This window comes from Drosophila albomicans, chromosome 3, assembly GCF_009650485.2.
Source record: "Drosophila albomicans strain 15112-1751.03 chromosome 3, ASM965048v2, whole genome shotgun sequence".
Classification (NCBI taxonomy): Eukaryota; Metazoa; Arthropoda; class Insecta; order Diptera; family Drosophilidae; genus Drosophila; species Drosophila albomicans.
This window is the reverse complement of record NC_047629.2, coordinates 35,821,908-35,841,704: the sequence shown is the minus strand read 5'-3', so window position 1 is coordinate 35,841,704 and position 19,797 is coordinate 35,821,908. Positions and strand designations below refer to the sequence as shown.

General features: G+C 39.1%; 3 protein-coding genes across 4 annotated transcripts in view; 2 read left to right on the top strand and 1 right to left on the bottom strand.

The window, feature by feature from the left end:
* Window positions 1-13,019, top strand: part of LOC117568014 (adenylate cyclase type 2) — a 41,889-nt gene extending 28,870 nt beyond the window's left edge. Inside the window, exons 5-22 of one of the 2 annotated variants that reach the window (XM_034248339.2) lie at window positions 53-178; window positions 1,118-1,312; window positions 1,381-1,608; window positions 1,668-1,795; window positions 4,187-4,345; window positions 5,485-5,617; window positions 5,684-6,293; window positions 6,910-7,008; window positions 8,193-8,311; window positions 8,666-8,892; window positions 8,971-9,178; window positions 9,607-9,920; window positions 9,983-10,145; window positions 10,205-10,417; window positions 10,477-10,581; window positions 10,722-10,736; window positions 11,580-11,822; window positions 11,894-13,019. In XM_034248339.2, the coding sequence (XP_034104230.1) occupies window positions 53-178; window positions 1,118-1,312; window positions 1,381-1,608; window positions 1,668-1,795; window positions 4,187-4,345; window positions 5,485-5,617; window positions 5,684-6,293; window positions 6,910-7,008; window positions 8,193-8,311; window positions 8,666-8,892; window positions 8,971-9,178; window positions 9,607-9,920; window positions 9,983-10,145; window positions 10,205-10,417; window positions 10,477-10,581; window positions 10,722-10,736; window positions 11,580-11,822; window positions 11,894-12,025 (3,417 nt within the window). In that variant the 3' untranslated portion in view covers window positions 12,026-13,019. The remainder of the gene's footprint in view (window positions 1-52; window positions 179-1,117; window positions 1,313-1,380; window positions 1,609-1,667; window positions 1,796-4,186; window positions 4,346-5,484; window positions 5,618-5,683; window positions 6,294-6,909; window positions 7,009-8,192; window positions 8,312-8,665; window positions 8,893-8,970; window positions 9,179-9,606; window positions 9,921-9,982; window positions 10,146-10,204; window positions 10,418-10,476; window positions 10,582-10,721; window positions 10,737-11,579; window positions 11,823-11,893) is intronic. The other variant, XM_052005610.1, reaches the window with a different exon arrangement.
* Window positions 13,020-13,097: 78 nt separating this feature from the next.
* Window positions 13,098-19,600, top strand: LOC117566444 (trichohyalin). The gene is made up of 8 exons (XM_052005611.1): window positions 13,098-14,065; window positions 16,236-16,525; window positions 16,591-16,686; window positions 16,751-16,849; window positions 16,912-17,007; window positions 17,084-17,182; window positions 17,243-17,704; window positions 17,759-19,600. Exons 2-8 carry the CDS (start codon window positions 16,440-16,442, stop codon window positions 19,575-19,577), a joined length of 2,757 nt encoding a protein of 918 aa, XP_051861571.1. The 5' UTR covers window positions 13,098-14,065; window positions 16,236-16,439; the 3' UTR covers window positions 19,578-19,600.
* On the bottom strand, window positions 14,067-14,991 carry LOC117567027 (uncharacterized protein C16orf52 homolog A). Its single transcript, XM_034246728.2, has 2 exons — window positions 14,805-14,991; window positions 14,067-14,738 (listed from the first exon to the last, which is right to left on the bottom strand). The coding sequence occupies exons 1-2, from the start codon at window positions 14,905-14,907 to the stop codon at window positions 14,338-14,340; spliced, it is 504 nt and encodes a 167-aa protein (XP_034102619.1). The 5' UTR covers window positions 14,908-14,991; the 3' UTR covers window positions 14,067-14,337.
* Window positions 19,601-19,797: the final 197 nt, after the last annotated feature.

The window sequence follows — 19,797 nt, the reverse complement described above, 5'->3', positions numbered from 1 at the left end:
TTGCATCGAACATTGTAAAATATGTATATTAATATATGCATTGCATTTGCAGGGCATTCATACGATGCTGCCTATTTCCTGGCCCGTCTCTGTGGTGCTAGCCCTATTTATGACTGCCATACACATCGGGTACAGATTCGGTTGCCCAGAAGATGAAGATGGACCTGATTTGGCCATGGTGAGTTTTTTATTTAAACAACGCAATAATATTGCAATAAATACTATAAAGAAAACATCTCAGCTTAGCATTATATTTAATAGTTTATGCATCCATTTATAAAATAGATTTAAAGGGGACAACAAACTAAATATATGTTAATAAACCTCATAGGTTTAATGTTCCGTTGAATAATAAGTGTAATTACTTATAACTAGACTCGTAGTCTCAATTTAAATGAATTTATGTGGTTCCATTATTATAAATAGTTATATTTGAAGCGGAGACTAGTACTAGTTTGCATATATGTAGTTAAATTTGTTTTAAATATATTTATATGGGTTTAATTATCTGTAATATTTATGGTTTTTAAATTAATTTTATAATGCATTTATTAGCTTCCAAAAAAAAACTCACATTTTTATACAATAAGTCCACTATTAAAGCAAGTTCTGCTGCAAATTAAAGACACAACTTTTTGTGACTTGCCAATCAGCTCAATTTATGTTAACCACATCATTATTCAGCGCCTATTTAGAATTTGCTTTTCACTGGTTAAACATAATTGCGAAATATGTTAATTAGCAAATTTGATGGCCATCAAAATGCATAGCCTCTCGAAACAAATTGAGTGCTTTAGTTTTTCCTACATTTTCCGCTATTTGATTTGCTGGGGATGGCAATGTGTGTAAGTGTATGTGTTTGTGTGGTTCAGCCACAAAACACACACACACACACACAGTCACACTCAGGCAGACATTCTGAAAGCCGAGTGGTATTGTGGCAACGTTAATTAGCTGCGGCGCACAGAATTGTATGTTGGGAATTTCGATTACACGCCTGTGGTCTAACTGGTTTTTTGGTTGTGGGCCTTCGCTTGCCGACTGCCAATTGGCTCTATTATTCATTGCTCTACCACTCTCTCTCTCTTGTCTGACCCCGTTTAACTGCTGCTGTCAGCTCTTTGGCGAGATTGTGATGCTGGCCAGCGCATCCGTTTCCGGTCTGTACTATCGCATCATGTCGGATGCGGCACATAATCGCACAGTTGACGGCACACGCACGGGCATCGAGCAGCGTGTGAAGCTCGAGTGCGAGCGAGAGCAGCAGGAGCAGCTGCTCCTCAGCGTTATACCCGCTTACATAGCCGCCGAGGTAAGTTCAACATTTATGCTGTGCCTATAAATACAACTTGACAATACGTTGCGTATACTTATTTTCAGGTTAAACGCAGCATTATGCTGAAGATGGCGGATGCGTGTCAACGTGCCGGCGGACAGGCTTCAACGTCAGCGACGCGCTTCCACGAGCTGCACGTGCAACGCCACACGAATGTCACAATACTTTTCGCAGACATTGTAAACTTTACGCCGCTGTCATCGTCACTCACAGCCAGCGATTTGGTCAAAACACTCAACGATCTCTTTGGTCGCTTCGATCAAATTGCACAGGTAAATGCTTGAGTTCTATTTATAAATCACTTACACATACGTTTTCTGTGCTATTACAGGAGAACCAATGTCTGCGCATTAAGATTCTGGGCGATTGCTATTATTGTGTGTCGGGTTTGCCCATTTCACGGCCACAGCACGCTACCAATTGCGTCAACATGGGCCTGCAAATGATCGATGCCATCAGGTAAATTTTGCTCTTACCAAACACTTTCTCGCATCGTTCTCTTTTATAAAGTCAACATTGTCACGCATTGCGTATACGACATGTTTGCCCTTGGCAATCCCTTTTGACACTCAATGTTTGGTGTGTGGTTTGCTTGTGTTCGAGTGTGTGTGTCTGTGTGTGTCGATGTAGTTGCTGTCAGAGCTTGTATAAACATTTGTTTTACTTTCAGCACTTTGATAGTTTGTCTGCTCGTTGGTTATAGGTTATAGCTGGATAAGCACACATCTGTGGCACAAGCACACAAACACAGTTGTAAACATTGATGCAAGCAACAATAAATTGAAAATTGCATTCACATTGCTCATAGCTTTAATATAGTACAACCAGCTTTAAATGGATGTCAGCTTATAATTTTATTGCCTCACTGTTTGCTCATCGCATTGATGTTGTCAACTGTAATTGCCAGCAGATAGACACGAACTCATGCGGGGCTCATCTTTATGGCGCCTATTAAAAGCGTATTATGCAATAAAAGAGCCTTCTAAAAATACAACAAAAAAATAAGAAGAGAGTGCAAAAATGAAATAACATAAAATACAATATACAATATCGACACAAAAGCAATTTTATTACATGCAAGAATTTATGTCCGAGTCGCGAACACATAATGGCCCAGAAGTTGCTCAATTCTATCGCACTTGTACTCTAACATTTGAGGTACTTCGACTATAAGAAACGCCGAAGAAAATAATGTTTTTGATTAAGCTAATATTCACATTTAAGGAAAGCACTCTTTAAATTAATCAATACCGTCTTCTAAAAGTTATTATCTTCTATATAGAGCATCTAATTATCAATGCAGCACGTTCTCTCTTTTTTATATTGTCCTGTTTTTTATTCGACATTGCACAAGCATTTCTATTGTGTTTATTATTTTGCTCTCTGGCTCAGTCGGCTTCTTTTCTTACATTTAATTTCATTCTCATTTTATTTTCTTTCATTTCTTTTGTTCCTTTGGCCAAACAGCATTTGGCTTTTCAATCTCTCGCCGACTCGGCGACTGTTGCTTTGCTTTTTGGCTTTGGCTTTTGTCTTTTGTTTCTGCTTTTGCCATGCAGCCCATTGAGCAGAAGACCGTTCGCAAAAGCGGCAAGTTTTCCACTTGGCCGTTGTTTTAATCGCCAGGCTTCTTATAAAAATTCCAACTTTTCTTGCTTGCCACTTGTTCTGCTGCTCTCACTGTACGTGTGTGTGTGGGTGTGCGCAGCAGAGCAAGGTGAAAGTTTAATTGTGCAACGCAGCGGCAGACGTCTTTTGTATTTCAATTTTTGCATATCCTTTTGTCGCTGATTGTTGAGCAATGCGGTAACTTGTAATGCAAGCAACAATTGCCCGCAAAAGTAGGCAACACTTTTTTGCATTTAATTCAAGACTTTTACCTCGGTTAAAAATTGAATATAACGAGAATTAAACTGAAATAAGGGCAGCTTTAAAAGTATATAGAAGCTTTAAGAAATATTCCCCTGTAATTTATAAAACTTTGTCGAATATTTGATATTTAAGCAGCCATAAAAAGCTGTTGATTATGCTTAACAAATGACCCTTGGTTCAAGGGTTCTTCTGGCTTCATTCCGGCACATACGAGAGAGTAAGTCTCCTGTGGTCCCGCATAATTAAATGAAATTTGCAAAAGTTTTACAAATTAAAAGCACACACTTTTTAGACGACGAACTTTGGCTCTTAAGCAATCTCAGCTTACTCTTATGTATGTGCATACACATCTTCCTATCCATAATCCACATTCGACACATCCTGTAACTGTTGTTCTTGTTATTTCTGTTGTTGTTGTTAGTGTCTAAGTATTACACTCGTAAAACAAACAGAACCCAATGACCCACAGAAGAACAAAAGCAAATAAACCAAAAGGGCTCCCAAGTGATTTGTTTTCTAAGGCGATTTGCTGTAGCTAGTGTTGCTTTTGTTGCGGCTCATTTGGCCCAGAAACACACATACATACGCAGACACACAAACGCACTCGCCACTCTCATTACACTCGACTACAGAGAAAAAAGTATTTAAGGTTAATAACTCAAGGACTTGTTGGCCTAGACGCGTGCCATAAACGAGCAAAGGCCCAAAGCAATGGACGTGGCCAGTTGTTTTGTTTTATGTCTCATGAAATTGTACTTGTCGTTATACAAAACTAAACTACGCCTAGGACTACAGTTAGTTAGTAAATACTAGTATATGTTACCTCTAAGTGTGTGTGTGTGTGTGCATATGCTCACTCAGTGCTGATGTGTGGCTTTCATTGTTTGTTACACTTGCTTTCATTTCATATTCTTTATGTACGTTATGTTAGGTGCCTTATGCCCATTTCTGTATATTTTTCTATTCGTATTCCGGCAGACACGTGCGTGAGGCAACCGGCATAAATGTTGACATGCGAATTGGCATACACACGGGCAATGTGCTCTGCGGTGTCCTTGGCCTACGCAAGTGGCAATTTGATGTTTGGAGCGATGATGTTACCCTGGCCAACCACATGGAGAGCGGCGGCGTTGCGGGGTAAGTTCTCCTCATTCATTACTACAAAGCATTCGCGTTTGCGTTTGCGTTCGCGTTCGCTTTCGCGTTGATGACACGCTTCCAGCAAAGAAAAAAAAGAAGCACAAGAACAAGGAACGCAAGGTGTCAAGGCAGACGTCATAATGGCAATTTAAACGAGTCTCCATGAGCGTTGCAATTAAAACCGCCTCAACATTGCTGACTTCAGGCCTTCGAGCCAACAGTGCTGCAGACCTTCAACTAGTTGCGGCAGAAGGTCAAGTTAAGTGGCAAGTGCCAGCTGCAATTAGAGTTACGCCCTAGTTCAAATAATAGCTTATGAGCTGAGACAACTGACAAGTGCCTGTGATTATATCGTTGGCACAACTTTCAATCGTAATATGCGGTATAATAGCAAGGTTTTGTTGCACCAGTGAAATTGCTTGCTAATCAAAAAAAATCTATATTGAATACGTGATTCAAACCCATGAATTTAGCATTGATTCGATATAAATTTGTTGCTCAATGGACGTTTGTTATTTGTTTCATAACTATCTAAATTAGTACTTTTCATTATTCAGATAAAATAACCATTTTAAAGACAGCTATAATTAAGAGTTGTTGTCTTAATTTATTGACAATGAAATGCCTCATGCCTCAATTATAATTTTATATTATACAAATTACATGTATTGAAAAGCCTAAGTTGGAGTCTAAAGAGACTTGTCAGCTTACAGATTCTGTTTAGTATTTCTTGCAAATTTCCCAAGATTTCCAAAGCTAAAATGACATGAAATTCGAATGAAAAGCGGGAAAATACTTAGGCTTCTATTCAATTGACATGTATCACAGACTCACGTAGATTGCAATTATTTGAAATTGAATTGGAATGTTGCTCAATGAGCCGCATGAAAGTTGGGGCCACATTTTGCGTGTTCCGCACGAATTATTTGGCAATGCCTAACAAAGGCATAAATAAAATTACAATCAAAATACGGAAGTGGCAACGGAAGAAAACAAACGACACCGAGGGGTAGAAGTAGAAGAAGAAGCATAAAAGCCGCCTTAATTTGCATGTGAAATAGGCATAGGCAGTAATAAGAAGTATTTGCGCCATACAACTAAATCCATACATCACTCATACGCACTGTTGCTTGCAGCCGTGTGCACATCACGAAGCAAACTTTGGACTTTCTGGGCGATAAATTCGAGGTGGAACAAGGCGAGGGAGGCGGACGCGATGCCTACCTAGCAGACCATAAAATCGAAACCTATCTCATTGTGCCACCCAAGGTAAGTGCTTTGTTTTCTCTATCCTTGGTAGAACTCAAATTACTAACATAACTGTCGCAATGTCAGCCCGCCTACATGCAGAGTGTGCCACGCGTGGTCGAGTGCATTGAGAACGCAGATCCACCCCACGAGCCAACAACGCCAGTCAAAGAGGATGGCGATGTCACCGAGAAGCTGCTACCCGCTGTCGAGTCGCGTTCTCCGGTTACAACCACCGTCGAGGCTCCCGAGAAGCTGTCGCCCACTTCCACCAACAGTCAGGATGCTGCATTGCATGCACCGCTGACCTCGGCCGCCTCCATGTCCATCAAGGAGCTGTCCGAAGAGGAGGAAGATGCCGCTGCCACCGAACCGTTGGTTGGCCACACACAATCAGAGCAGGAGCAACTGGTCAATAATGAGGCACCATTACCGACTATTGTGCATCGTGGCAGCGGTGACTCTGCTGCCTCGGAATCTGCCCCGAAATCAGCAGCTCTATCGCTGCCTGCCGAGGATCTGCTTAGCATGAGTGGCAGTGAGAGTGGCATCTCCAACGGCGGCACTCCCGCAGCATCTGCATCCAATGCGGTCAGCACGCCCACCACAACAACGGCAGCTGCTTCGACAGCTGGCACCAACAGTCTAACAGTAGCCGAAGCTCCCGAACGCTCGCGTCGCAAATTGTCTGTTCAAGGTAAGTTTTTTAAATTCTTTGTATTATAGATTTACTAAATAGAAACTAAAATATATTAGTGTGTTATGAATAAGTATTGTTAAGTCTTCTATAGAATTTTGAATTTTGAAAATACATATTACATCTAAAAGAGTTGGATAGGTTTGTAATTTATGGTGACATACTAAATAAAAGTTTTCAGATAATGAATACATTTAACATTTACAAAAGAAAGATAAGTACCAAGAGTTACTCTCTACCATTATCAATAAAAGCCAAAGATTATTATTATTTAAATAAACCAAATCAATTTTATACTTAATGCTTTTTTAAAGAGAGACTTGATAGATGAAGTATAATTAAGTAATCGGGAATATAACGAAATGCTAAATGGTCAACTAAGTAAAATAAAAATACAAAATACTTAAACATAAGTTACACGATAAGTAAAAGTATGATCCTCTAAAAGAACTTAAGGAGCATAAATATTAAATATTACTGCGTTACCCCATTACCTCAGATTGAAAGCAAGTTTTAGCTGCATTTGCAAAGTTGATGAGTTTTTAAGCCTTGCACACTTGGTCGTTAACTGGTTTAATTCATTTTTACCCGCTTTGCATCTTCATCTTGCATGCAGGTCTGATGTCCTTTGCCGACAGACGACGCTCCTCCGGCGCCTTCATCGAGGGACGCAAGCTGTCCATACACAGTGGCGAAAGTTTTCGCAGTCATGCGGGTGAGTTGACTTCTTCACTGTGTGAGTGTGGCCGGTGTGTATGCGTGTGAGTGTGTGTGTGTGTGCGGCTTCCGGTGTCAGTTGGGGTGTGGTTTGGCCATAAAACGCAACAGTTGAAAATCACTTTCGCAAATGAGCTACGGCTTATGCATAATTTTATCGCTGCTGTCGCAACTTTTGCATCGTAAATTTGATGTGGCTACCACGTTGTTGTAGTTGTTGTAATTTTTCATTTGTTTGCGGACTGGCCTCTGTTGACCATTGATGCAGAGTCTGGACCACATTGGCCAGCATGCCAATGGTAATTAAGCGCCTTTGACAGCCAGCTGAGCTTTGTCTGTGCCCCTTTCAGCATTCATCGTGGTTTTATGTCGCTTTATGCTCGTACTATACTGTATTCTATACTATATATGTGCTTTAATCATGCCAAGGACATCAGGTGCGTCACGTAGCCGCTGTGGCTGCAAAATGCTCAATTTGATGGCATTTTTGATGTGACTCCAACGCTCGGATCGTGCCACTGCACATTCAAAATTAATGCGGTGCTAAAAGTTAAGCAACGAATTAACAAAGTCAAGGATTAAGGCAATAGCGAGTGAAATCACAGTGGATCATCTAAGAAGTGAACAGTTGCTTTTGTTTAATTTATTTTTGAAAAAAAAAAAACAAATTTTGATGCAAAATTTTTCTTTTAATCAAACATTACAGATGTTTCTATCAATTTGGTAGATATTTTCTATAAGTAGGAGTATTATTAAGAAAATTGGAAACAATAAAGAATTCTAGTATAAATTTTGGTTCACATACTTTTGGATTTAAATAAACTTAGATTCTACAAAAGTTTTTTTTAAAGTTCCTTACATAATCCAAATTTAATTCGATTTATTATGATACAACAAAATTTAAAGATATAATAAAAAAAAATTGAAGATATGAAGTGCTAAAGTCTTTCAGAGTATTCATTTAGTTTAATTTAAAAGAACATTAACATAAGAGAAATAAAGGATTGAACTCTTTGCATTATTGACTTTCCTAGTTCACTTTATCGAGCACACACAGTACTTGCTGCTATTTACTAAACGAAATTGAATTGAATGACTTTTGGTTGCTACTTTATGGGGCCAAACCAAGTTTTGAGTGTATTCGATTATGGCATAATCAAATTGCCGACTTTATGATTGCAGGTCATGTCACACGCAATCGGCCCTCATCGAAGATGACCAAATATGTGGAGTGCTGGGGTGCCGATCGACCCTTTGCCAACATTGCCGAATCGAAGCTGGTCAAGAATATTGGACTTGCGGTGAGTGTTTGTCAAGCATCGGGGTCAACAAGCTGCAGCAGCTGTGCACAGAATTAAAATCAAATTTCAATTCAATGTCAGCAAATCTCCTGCGAAATTTTGTACGCAATTGGCCAAAGTTTTGTTTTTGGTTTGGCCAAATAAAATAAAACAATCAACAGGCAAGATTTTGCTGGGATTGTGTGCCGTCTGCTGTGGCTGGTCCTTCTCCACCTCCTCCTCCTTCTCGTGGCTGGCAATTTCGCCTGAGGGCGGAGGGAAGTGGCAGTAAAAGCAGGAAGCTGGCAGCTGGAAACTAAGTAAACTCTATTATCATCCCCTTGGCTCATGGTCTTTCGTTCGTCATCGTTGCAGAGCATTGCCATGATTGAATCAAATTTGCTGCCGCCGGAGCGTAAATGTTTCAATTTTAACTTCTTTGGGCCGCCCACGGAGCTGAAGCCGCTGACCATGTGGTATCGCAACACGCCTCGGGAGGCCATGTACCGTGAGCAGCCGGATACGCATTTCCGCTACGACCTGATATGCGCCTTTGTCCTCTTCGTCTCCCTGGCCGTCGTCCAGTTGATTGTAATTGAATTGTAGGTGAGATCTAATCCTGCCGGCGATTTGTTTTTAACTCTGTTTCGCCTGCTCTCTGTCAAAACTCGCCTTAACAGGAATCTGGCTCTGGTCGGTTCGCTGCTCGCCAGTTTCATTTCGCTGTCGCTGTTCCTCTACCTGAGCAACATGTCTGTGCCGGATGTGCACGCATCGACCACGGAGCGCAATGGTCCTGGACAGGTTGTGGCCAGCAGTCGCTATCTGCGCTTGGCCATGTTTATCATCGTCAACATACTCGTCTCTTCATGTGCCGTATTCAGCGTGGTAAGCTTCAGCTGCTGTTAATCAGATATAAGTATAATTTAATTTCGCTTACCTGTATAAGCGAAAATATTTATGCATTGCATTCTGGTCAAGTTTGTTGCAGAATTTAAGCACATACTCTCGCTCTTTTAATTAACTAGATAGTAAATTGCATTGGAGTGATTAATTATTCTACTTAAAACTTACTTAAAATAAATTCTATATATTCTCAACATTCTCTGATCGAATAAGTAACTTGGAGCTTGTATTGAGTTAAGAAGAAAATGCATCATACCATAAAAACCCATTCATTTCGAATACTCGTTTAATGCGTTTGTAGGCTGCATCCGGTCGTACATAATTTGCATTCAAAAAGTTAGGCATACGCACCGTGTGCTCACTCCCTTTTTGTCACAGTCCTGACTTTTATTCGCTTTATGTCACTGCAGATCAACTATTCACTGACCGATGAAGAACCGTTGCTTATGGAGAGCAACAACAGCACGAACATCACCAGCAATGCGTACAACAATAACACCAACACACTGCCGGTGGAATCATTTAAGCCGTTGGATATTGATATTGACTTAGCACCCATTTTTCTCTTCTGCTGCGCCATTAGCTTGGCGGCAATATCGGCATTTCTGCGATCTGGATTCATACTCAAGCTGATCACTATGCTGCTGGCGGTGATCGGACAGATGCTCGTGCTCCGCTATAGCGATCTCTATGAACAGTACAATCTAGTCCACAATTACAATAGGTAAGTGCTCATAAAATTATTGTTTTAAATGATTATTTTTTAATACAAATATTCGATTCAAGCTTGCCGCTAGAAGTAAAGGGGTTTCTGCTGTTGCTGCTCGTGATTGCTGTGCTACACACGCTGGATCGCCAAGGTGAATATGTGGCACGCACCGATTTTCTGTGGAAGGCCAAGTTGAAGGTCGAACAGGAGGAGGTGGAGACCATGCGAGGCATCAATAAGGTACAAATAAATTAGCTAAATTGCAAACATTGATTACTCATTGCTTATGCCACACTTAGATATTGCTGGAGAACATATTGCCAGCTCACGTTGCCACGCACTTTCTGCATCTGGAGCGTTCAATGGAACTGTATCACGAGAGCTACTCATGTGTGGCAGTAATGTTCGCCTCCATACCCAACTATAAAGAGTTCTACGATGAGACCGATGTCAACAAACAGGGACTCGAGTGTTTGCGTTTACTCAACGAGATCATTTGTGACTTTGATAAGGTATAAGATCTTACATACATAGTTAAACAATTTAACACCTATCAAATATTGTCCTTCAGTTACTTTTGAAACCCAAATTCAGTGGCATCGAAAAGATTAAAACTATAGCCAGCACCTATATGTGTGCATCGGGTCTAAGACCTGGCAAGGAGGATGGCGCTACGGTAAGTTGCAGCTTCATTGCCCAAGTACAATCTGCTGCCTATTCCACTGTCTTTTAATTGCTTTAATTAATGTCTCTTCAATGCTTTTTACTAATCCTGTATATATACACAATCCGCTAACTCGGGTATGCTCAAAATAGTCGCGTAGCTTTGCGGTAAGTTTATTTCCCAAAAATATAATATTTATGTTTATTGGGTACATATAAGTTAGAGCGTTGAGAGTTTTAACTTTCAGTTATTAAAATAAGTATGAGAATTTCTGTCATAGTCGATCGATTGTTTCTAGTTAAATAACTGATTTAGTCGTGAAATTAGTTATAGAAAGAATTTGTACAGCACTCTTTAATATTAGATACTGGAATACTGGAAAATTTATCAGAAGCATTCAGAGCAGTTTCATTATCCACAGTACTGAAACAAAATCATTTTCAAAAAGCAAAACATTTTATTTGTGTTAGATTATAGTTAGGAATAATTGACGATATTTAGAAGTTGAATTATTAACAAAGCGAATAAATCGCATTAAAAAACCAGCTTAGCTTATCGGACCGTAAAAATCATTGGCAACACATTGCAATAAATGGCCAGTTTCAATTGCCCAAATGTTATTTAGTGTTTAAATGCCTTTTAATCGCTGCTTAGAAGTTTAATTAAACTTTTTGCCAGCACACACGCTAAGAGTGTGAGAAAGGCAACAGAGGAAGAGTGTTTTGAGAGTGAGAGAAAGGGATGTAGTTAACCCAGCAGTTAAATCAAACAATGACCCTTCATACACAAAAGAAAGAAAAAAAAAACGCAACTGAAAGGACTCCAAATGAGGGTTGGCCATTGCGATGGCCAGGGATTAGCCAAAGTTTAGGCGGCACACGCTCAATTGGCTTTCACATTGGCTGACCAGGCCAATAAAGGCCAAATTGCGAGCATAATACAATACGAAGAGAATACCTAAAAGCCAACTAAATGTAATTTTCTATACTTGGTTCTTTTCTGTGCAATAGGATGAGAAACGCACTGAGGAGCACAACGTGGTCATATTGGTTGAGTTTGCGATTGCTTTGATGTCCATATTGGATTCAATAAATCGCGAATCGTTCCAACGTTTCCGTTTGCGCATCGGACTGAATCACGGCCCGGTAATTGCGGGCGTGATTGGCGCCCAGAAGCCACAATATGACATCTGGAGCAACACCGTCAATGTGGCATCCCGCATGGATTCGTGCGGCGTCATGGGACGCCTTCAGGTAAATGTGTACTACTGAACTATTCATTGGCTTGACCTTCTACTCACTCTCTACTTTTATTTTGTGAACAGACTACGGAGAATACAGCTAAGATATTAATGGCCGCCGGATACGAATGCGAATGCCGGGGCCTCACCTATGTCAAGGGCAAGGGGAATCTAGTCACATATTTTGTAAAGACACCATTCGATGGTAAATTGTAATTGCGATGCGATGCGACCAGTTGGCCAGCGCAATTTGTTGTTAATAATAATGCTATTTATCATTATTGTATGTATAGGCATATTTATGTTAAGGCATGTTGTTATTTATTTTCAAAAATATATTTTAAGAATTTTAAGCATTTAATCTACGTTGCACACTAGGAATTATATTAAGTCAATACATTTGTTTTAGTTAGATTTTTAATTGTTATTTAGCACGATTTATTGTTGGCAATTAGTAATCAGCAGAGTAGCTCACTTAAACAGCGAATAATTATATGACGATAAATTATACTATTATGTAAACAAAATGACAACTACTCATGCATACTAATCTACTTATAATACTATTAAATATTTAATGAAATTTATGCAAAACTAACCCGACAAATGGAAAGATACAAATGCAATTTAGCCCACCCCTCAACAAAAGAAAATGAAGAAATAATTAACGATAACAAGATTATACTACAAAAATAGAATTTAACCATATTTATTGTATTAACGTTTTTCCAATAGATTCTGTTCGTAATTATTCGTTATTCGCGTCTATTGGAGAAATGCTTAAATTTATAAATCGTTAACTAAACAATGTGCCATCACAGGTCGAACACAACGCGGTTAAAATATAATTTCAACGACCTCAAGCTAAATTCTATCAACAAGATTTAAACTACTTATGATATAATGTAAATTTTATAAACTTTTCTACTATCACACCTCAATACACCAAATGGATCTGCTGACAATGATTTGAATATTGCACACGTATTCGTTTATATTCAGCAGGTATTCAAACTGAACATATCCCAACCAATATGCTATACCTCCGACTCTTAAACTATGGAAACTGTACTCTATGCATATCTCTGTAATTGCTATCAAAAATTTACAATTAACCACAGATATTATCGAAATATTTACGAATGTATTTACGAGTCAAATATATTCATTTGAATATGAAATCGGATGTTTCATTAGCTTGTTATTAAGATTTTTTCCCATTTTACAGCATAAAAAAAAAATTCTTTGAAATAAAATATATCAAAACTTTATTTTCACTTGTCTCTTTTGTCAAATACGATTTGTATATTCTTTATTAAAATCAAATTATTTTCATACATTTTGTTCCCGAAATTTCTGACCCAAAGTTACTTCCATGATGAATTTGAATTCCGCATGGATTATTTTTAAGTACTCTTATATTACTTACATATGCTTTATGAACATTATGAACATAGCACTCAAGGGACGATATACGGTGCAAACGGAATACAAAACATTTCTGATGGTGCCATACACAAGAGAAACTATATTGCTATATAGTGAGAGGCGCGACAATACGATGGTGCCAATAATTGTCACTCTCTTGGGCTGCGTACTTTGGAATTTTATCAATCATGTGCGTTTGCGATATTATCCGCAACATGACATTTTTCAGCGCTTAATGTTAAGAACTTACTGGCTATTCAAGTTGCCTGTTCTTTTGATTTGTGTCATAGGCATGATCACCATAATACTGGCCAATTATCAGCTCTATAAATTAAGAGTTATACTGACGAATAAGAACGTCGTAGATGTCATATTGATTGGCTACAAAATCAAGTTGTTGTGGCATATCTTCTTCTTTTTGGGGGCTATGATCATCTGGATGGACGAGTACAAATTGTATACTCACATAATGAAGCCAACAGTTGTGCCCGCTCCCGCGCTTGCGCCCCGATAATGCTTATGTTGAATTTTTATTTTTGTAAAGTACTTTTCGAGTTATGTAGCCCCATCAAATTGGTTTCCAGTTACAACATCCAGCCGAGAGACCATCAGCAAAAAATTTGGAATTATGGTACAACGTGGCAGGGCCTCTTGATGAAGTCAGCAAATAAATGTAATGGATCGGATTTCTGAAGCTGATATTTAAGTGGAGTTCCTCAAATCGTTTACACAACGCAGGCGCAGACTCGAATTAGTTGCTTTCTAGACGTTCATGCTGTCGGTACTTAAACCTTTTATCAAATATTTCTAAAAGTATTTTACATAAATGTGAGTAAATTCATTGGATTCTTTTAATTATTCTTATAATACAAAGTGAATACATTTAGATCTACGGAGATTTCTGAAGTCAATTCGAGTGTTGTGTTCATATGGCTTAATTGTTTAAAAAAATATACATTTATGAGCAATACGCATAAAACAAAAAGTAAAAATAAAACATAACAAATCACAGAAGAAAACTGCAAAACAAAAATGAACTTAATAGCTAATTCAGACGCGTCTATATATACACATATAAATTCTTAGCGGCTTTACACGTTTTAAAAGTGTGGCAGACACACTTTGCCGGCAAATAACTCGGATACAACTGTGATCCACAGCGCCAGCACAAACATTATATAGGATATGCCGATTTTGAATGTGTTTGGCAGCTGGTAAGCCTGGCCGCCGATCTCTTCGATGTGAAAACCGAGCGGAAAGACAACAGCGGCAAAACAGAAAAGTACCATAGCTGCAAATCCCACCCAGCGTGCATAGGGAATCACATTGCGATCCCAGGTACTTGAAGCGAGCAATATTACTGTCGTCGTGATGCAAATGCAGCCAATGAAAATACAAACAAGCGCAATTAGCCACTCCGGCTGCAGGTCGGGTGTGTAGCAAACTTGTGGGCGATTGTACAGTGTCATACAGGTCCACATTAAGCCAAGTCGTATATCACCTGTAACGCAATATAATTGCAATTGTTATTGTTTCACAGATTGGTTTATTTGTTTGCTGTGTTTACCAGCTTCCTCAGTTATAATCCAATCGGGCAGTGCTAGGCTCACAATAGCAAATACATCGGCGGCCATAAAAAGCGTCGCACTGATTGTTGTTAGTTTATCCATAATTATTGTCCAATTTGCTGGTTTTACAATCTTTTTCCTATTTATTTATTTTCTTTCCACAATGCAAGCAAAAGTGTGACCACAAGTTGCATTTTATAAATTTCCCATTTTGCAATGAAAATATACTACGAAATATACCAGAATGTTGATGGCGTTGCCAACAAACATTACATTTATCGATAGATAAAATAATTGCGCTAATTTCAAATTTAAAATTTTAAGTTGGATTAAAAATATATGTGTAGTAATTTATTTGTAATTCAAATAAAGTGCTTTTAACTAAATATTTTAATTATTACCAATAAGAGGAATTACTATTGTGAATGAATCACATATAAGTTCGACAAACATAATTAATTGACAACTTGTTGAACACTATTAAAACCGTAGCTATTATTAGAATCAGTTTTGCATTATAAAAGTTATCTATAGACAGTCTAGCTAAGTTCAAAGACACCACAACACAATTACAATTGCAGTCACATTTAAATGTTAAGGAATTATAAGTGGTCAGGCTGGACACCTATACAGCCGATGGCCATCAATGGGCGGCCGAGTATTCGGTCGACATTTACGGCGAACACGAACTGCGCTGACGTGTCCCTAACTGTGGTTAACCGCAGTTTAGTCAGCTTGTGCTATACGTGTACAATCCTCTTACCATGTTCATTATGAACTTATTTTTGTACTATCTAACGGATATCTTAATTTAGTTTTCCCCACTTTAGACTTTTCTATGCGCCATAATTGTTCGGTCACATAGGTGTTGCGGTAGTCACACATGCACTCACATATTGTATTATTATTATTTGTTAACTTCTGTTGCACTCATTTGGCATTCGGCTTTGCAACGCGAAGCTCACTCTTTGTTTGAGTCGGCTAAAATTTCGTCGCGCCTACGTCGCTTCAAGACCCGAAACCGAAATTAAGGAGCCTTCAGTCTGAAAATGGAACGCTCTTGTCATTTGTTTATTATTGGTTGGGGCACCAAAGCATCGAGTTGTGATTGCAAATAAACTAAATTATGTGCAGCCTAACGACAAAGCTTCGCGCGCGTCAAGTGCAAAAGTAAGAAGAGATTTTCAGAAACACAATTCTGTGAATTATTCATGTATCCTAATTGTAATTGATTTTGGAATGAGACGCTGATCAATAAGGTTTAAGTTGTACAAGATAGCTAAAGTTATTTATCCAAAGTTTAAGATCAGTTGTCATAAAAGCTGACGTGGGTTAGTATAAATCGAACTATAATATTGTAAAGTGAAACAGCTAAATTATTGTTGAAACCTCATAATTTAGTAAATATTGATGTGTTTATTTGATTGTAGTGCGACTGATGTGTTTTTTTTGGATTGTATGTGGAGGACCGCTTTGATAGACGAAAGACTATCGAATTTCACAAAACCAAGAGTCAATCAATTCAATGAAATCCTCCGTTGAATGTGAGTTTTTGTAAACATTGATACTGAATTTGTCTGTGGGATATAAAAGCGGTGGACAGAGCTCTAAGTGCATACAGTTGACAGCTCGACATGAACGCGTACGAATCCCAATCCGAGTCTGAATCCGATTCCCACTCCGTTTTGGTAACAATAAGCTCAGAGCTGATTATAAATGAGTAAGAAATAAAAGAAAAATAATTATAAATCCTTAATTTAACATACATTACATATATAATAATAGAAACGAGAAAGAGAAGAACGAGGTCAGTGCTGAGCAGACATCGGATAAGACCCAAGACACTCTTTACATTTTCGAGAAAATACTTTCACCGCATAAGTAAGTTATCTCTCAAACAGTGCAGATTATGAAGGAAATTTTTATTAATTTTGGATAATGTCAGAAATAACAAAGATCACCTTATTGGGGAGAAGGAAGAAGCTCAATTAAAGGAAGGTGAAGACCGCATTGTTGGTCTTGAAAGCTTTCAGTCGCTTTTAAGGTATGTGATCTTTTAAAAAAAATATTTCATATTTTTCAAATACATTTAATTTTATTTTTTAGTAAAAAAGCAAACCCTGCGTGTGAAACTCAGCTACAAAATTCCTTAGAGCATCATGAAAATAATACGCTTGACAAAGCAATAGAAAGAAATCCTATGTGAGTTAACCAAGAAACACAATTAATAATTACTAATTGTTACTTAATAATTACTAATGCAAATCATATTATACAGTGTTATAACAGAACAGGCATCGGAAAACAAGGAAGAAAATCGACCAAGAGATCGAGAGGAAAGACCACTAGTTTTGGAAGAAAGACACTCGCTTTCAATGTACGTCGATTTAACTAAAAAATGAAAACAAAGCTTAGCAATTTGTTTTTCATATTGCAGAGCGGAGACAAAAAAACGTCGCGCCAGTGTTTATTGTGACGATAATCTGTTTATCCCTCGGGAATTGGCTCGCAGTGAGCTGCATCAGCGAAGATTTCCCACAACCGTAAATAACTTGGATCGAATCAGCAAACACAGTGACTACCGCTTACGAATGCTAAAGTTTCCAGTTGGATCAGGCCGAGCTCGTTTTGTGGCGCAGCAATTGAAGAGGAGAAAGTTAAGGGAGCAGAGAATGAAGACTGAGGAGAAAAGAAAGCTGCTTGAAGACAAAAAATCACAAATGAAAGCGGAAACCCAATTAATGCCTAATTTGAATCAAGAGAAATTGCCCAGCGATGAAGAGTGTTGCATTATTCTGGAGGAAATCGTTGTGTCAGAGACCGAAGAGGATGGCACCGATGAGCTAATAGAGCGCGTGTCAAAACGTCAATTGAAGCGATCCTCCAGCTTGGACTTAAGGTTAGTAAAAAGCAATTAAACGAATGAATTACGAAAATAACATGTATATTATAGTCGTAGCAGTGCCGAGGAGCTGCTGGCGGATAAACAGGATCAGCAACAATTGCCGCTCTTCCGTTGGCACAATCCGGACTGCAGCGATAACAGCCGAAAGATGGGAATCCTGGAGGATATTAGTCTGTCTGCTAGCGTTGATATTCAAGTGGGCTACAGCGAAATGCCCAACACATCAAGTGAGACAGCTTCTCAGCAACAACCACAGCAACATCAACAAGTGATTGTGGAAGTGGTGTCTGCTGAATTGCAGCCACAGCAGCAGCCATCGCCTCGTCCATGTGCCGAGGTCGTTGAGCAATCACAGCAAGTAGTAGAAGTACAGCACATGGAGGTACAACGTCAGCAAGAGCAACAGCGGCTACAGCAGCAACCCCAACAGCAGCAGCATCCTCAACAACAATATCAGCCACATATTGCTGCTGAAGCAAATCGACTGCCAGCAGCAACAACAGCCAATTCACGCGATATGGAGCCACTTCGTCAGCAACTTATGCATCGCATCATCTTGCCACAACTACAAACTGAAGACTTGCCGGAATCTAGCATCGTTAACAATAATGCTGTTAGTCTAATGAATCAAAATCTGCAGCCACATTTTATAGATAGTTCGATGGGTGACAGTGAATGGACGCAGTTGCAGTACGATAAATATGCACTTGTTCTGAGTTCTCAACATCAGCAACAACAACAGCAGCAGCAACATCAACAACAGCAGCAGCAAAATCAACAACATCAACAACAGCAACAGCGACAGCAACAATTAGTTCCTTTGTGGCAGCAACAGCAGCCATCGTATCAAATGTCCCATCAAGAGCATCAACATTTGGAGGCGGGACAAGAAGAGTTGCAGCAATTGAATGCACAATATCAGCGCTTAAAGTGCCAGGAGGAGGAGAAATTAAAGTGTTTAAATAATACACTCAAAGAAGTCTATGCGGATCGATTGCTAAGCGAGCGGCAACACGCCGATTTACATCGTTTGTTTATGCACAAAATGGTGGAGAGTAAAAAACATGAGGATAGTTTGCATGCTCAAAGGGATCAACTGAAGAGACAGCTAAAAGAGGACTTAGACAGCCTAGAACAGCGCATTGCTGAGAAGCAACGACAGTTGCAAGAGCGCTCCAGATCGTGGCAATGGCAGCAGCAGCAGCAACAACAACAATATCATCACCATCATCAACATCCTCACCAACAGCAGCATCAACAACAACGACAACTGCAGTATCAGCAGCAGCAACAGCTTCAGCTCACTTATAGTCAGCAGCAACACCAACATCAGCAGCAGCAGCAACATCAATATTATTTGCGTCAGCTGCAACCTCCTCCGTATCAACCACGTTTGCAGTGCTTTCAGGATGCCTTCTCGCAATACGCCGAGTCACAGCTGGTAGATTCCAATAACACACTAATGCCACCGCCACCGCCGCCACCAGTGACGACAACAACACTAGCATCACTGCGACCAACGCCAATGCAACCACCACCACCACCAGTTGCATATCGCACTGACATTAGGCAACAACCTGCGCGCAGTGGGCGCATGATGAGACGTCGCCACACCATCGATCATAGAGCCAATAATATGATGTTATATCCACCATATGCAACACCAGCTGCTCCACCAAGAGACGCGCTTCGCCGGACAAATGTTACAGCAGCAACTGCAGCACACTTTTCGCGACCTGACACATCTACAACAGTTGCCAACGAGAGAAACCATGTGAATCAGGCAATTGAACAAACTGCAATTACGTCCATCATCAGCAATTATGTCACAAACTATTTAAATGACATGGAATCAAGAAATCCATAAAATGTATTATATTATGCATTGTATTATATATATATGTACATATATCTTGTGATTTGCAATTTTTAAAGTGCCTTTGCTATTTCCGAATGAGTAATATTACCTTCAGATAAATTCACAATGAAAATTTAATTTATTCCATGATTTTATAATAGTATTTTAAATGTGTATTACTACTACTACTCATATACATAAGTAGATCGATTATTTTCGACACCTATTT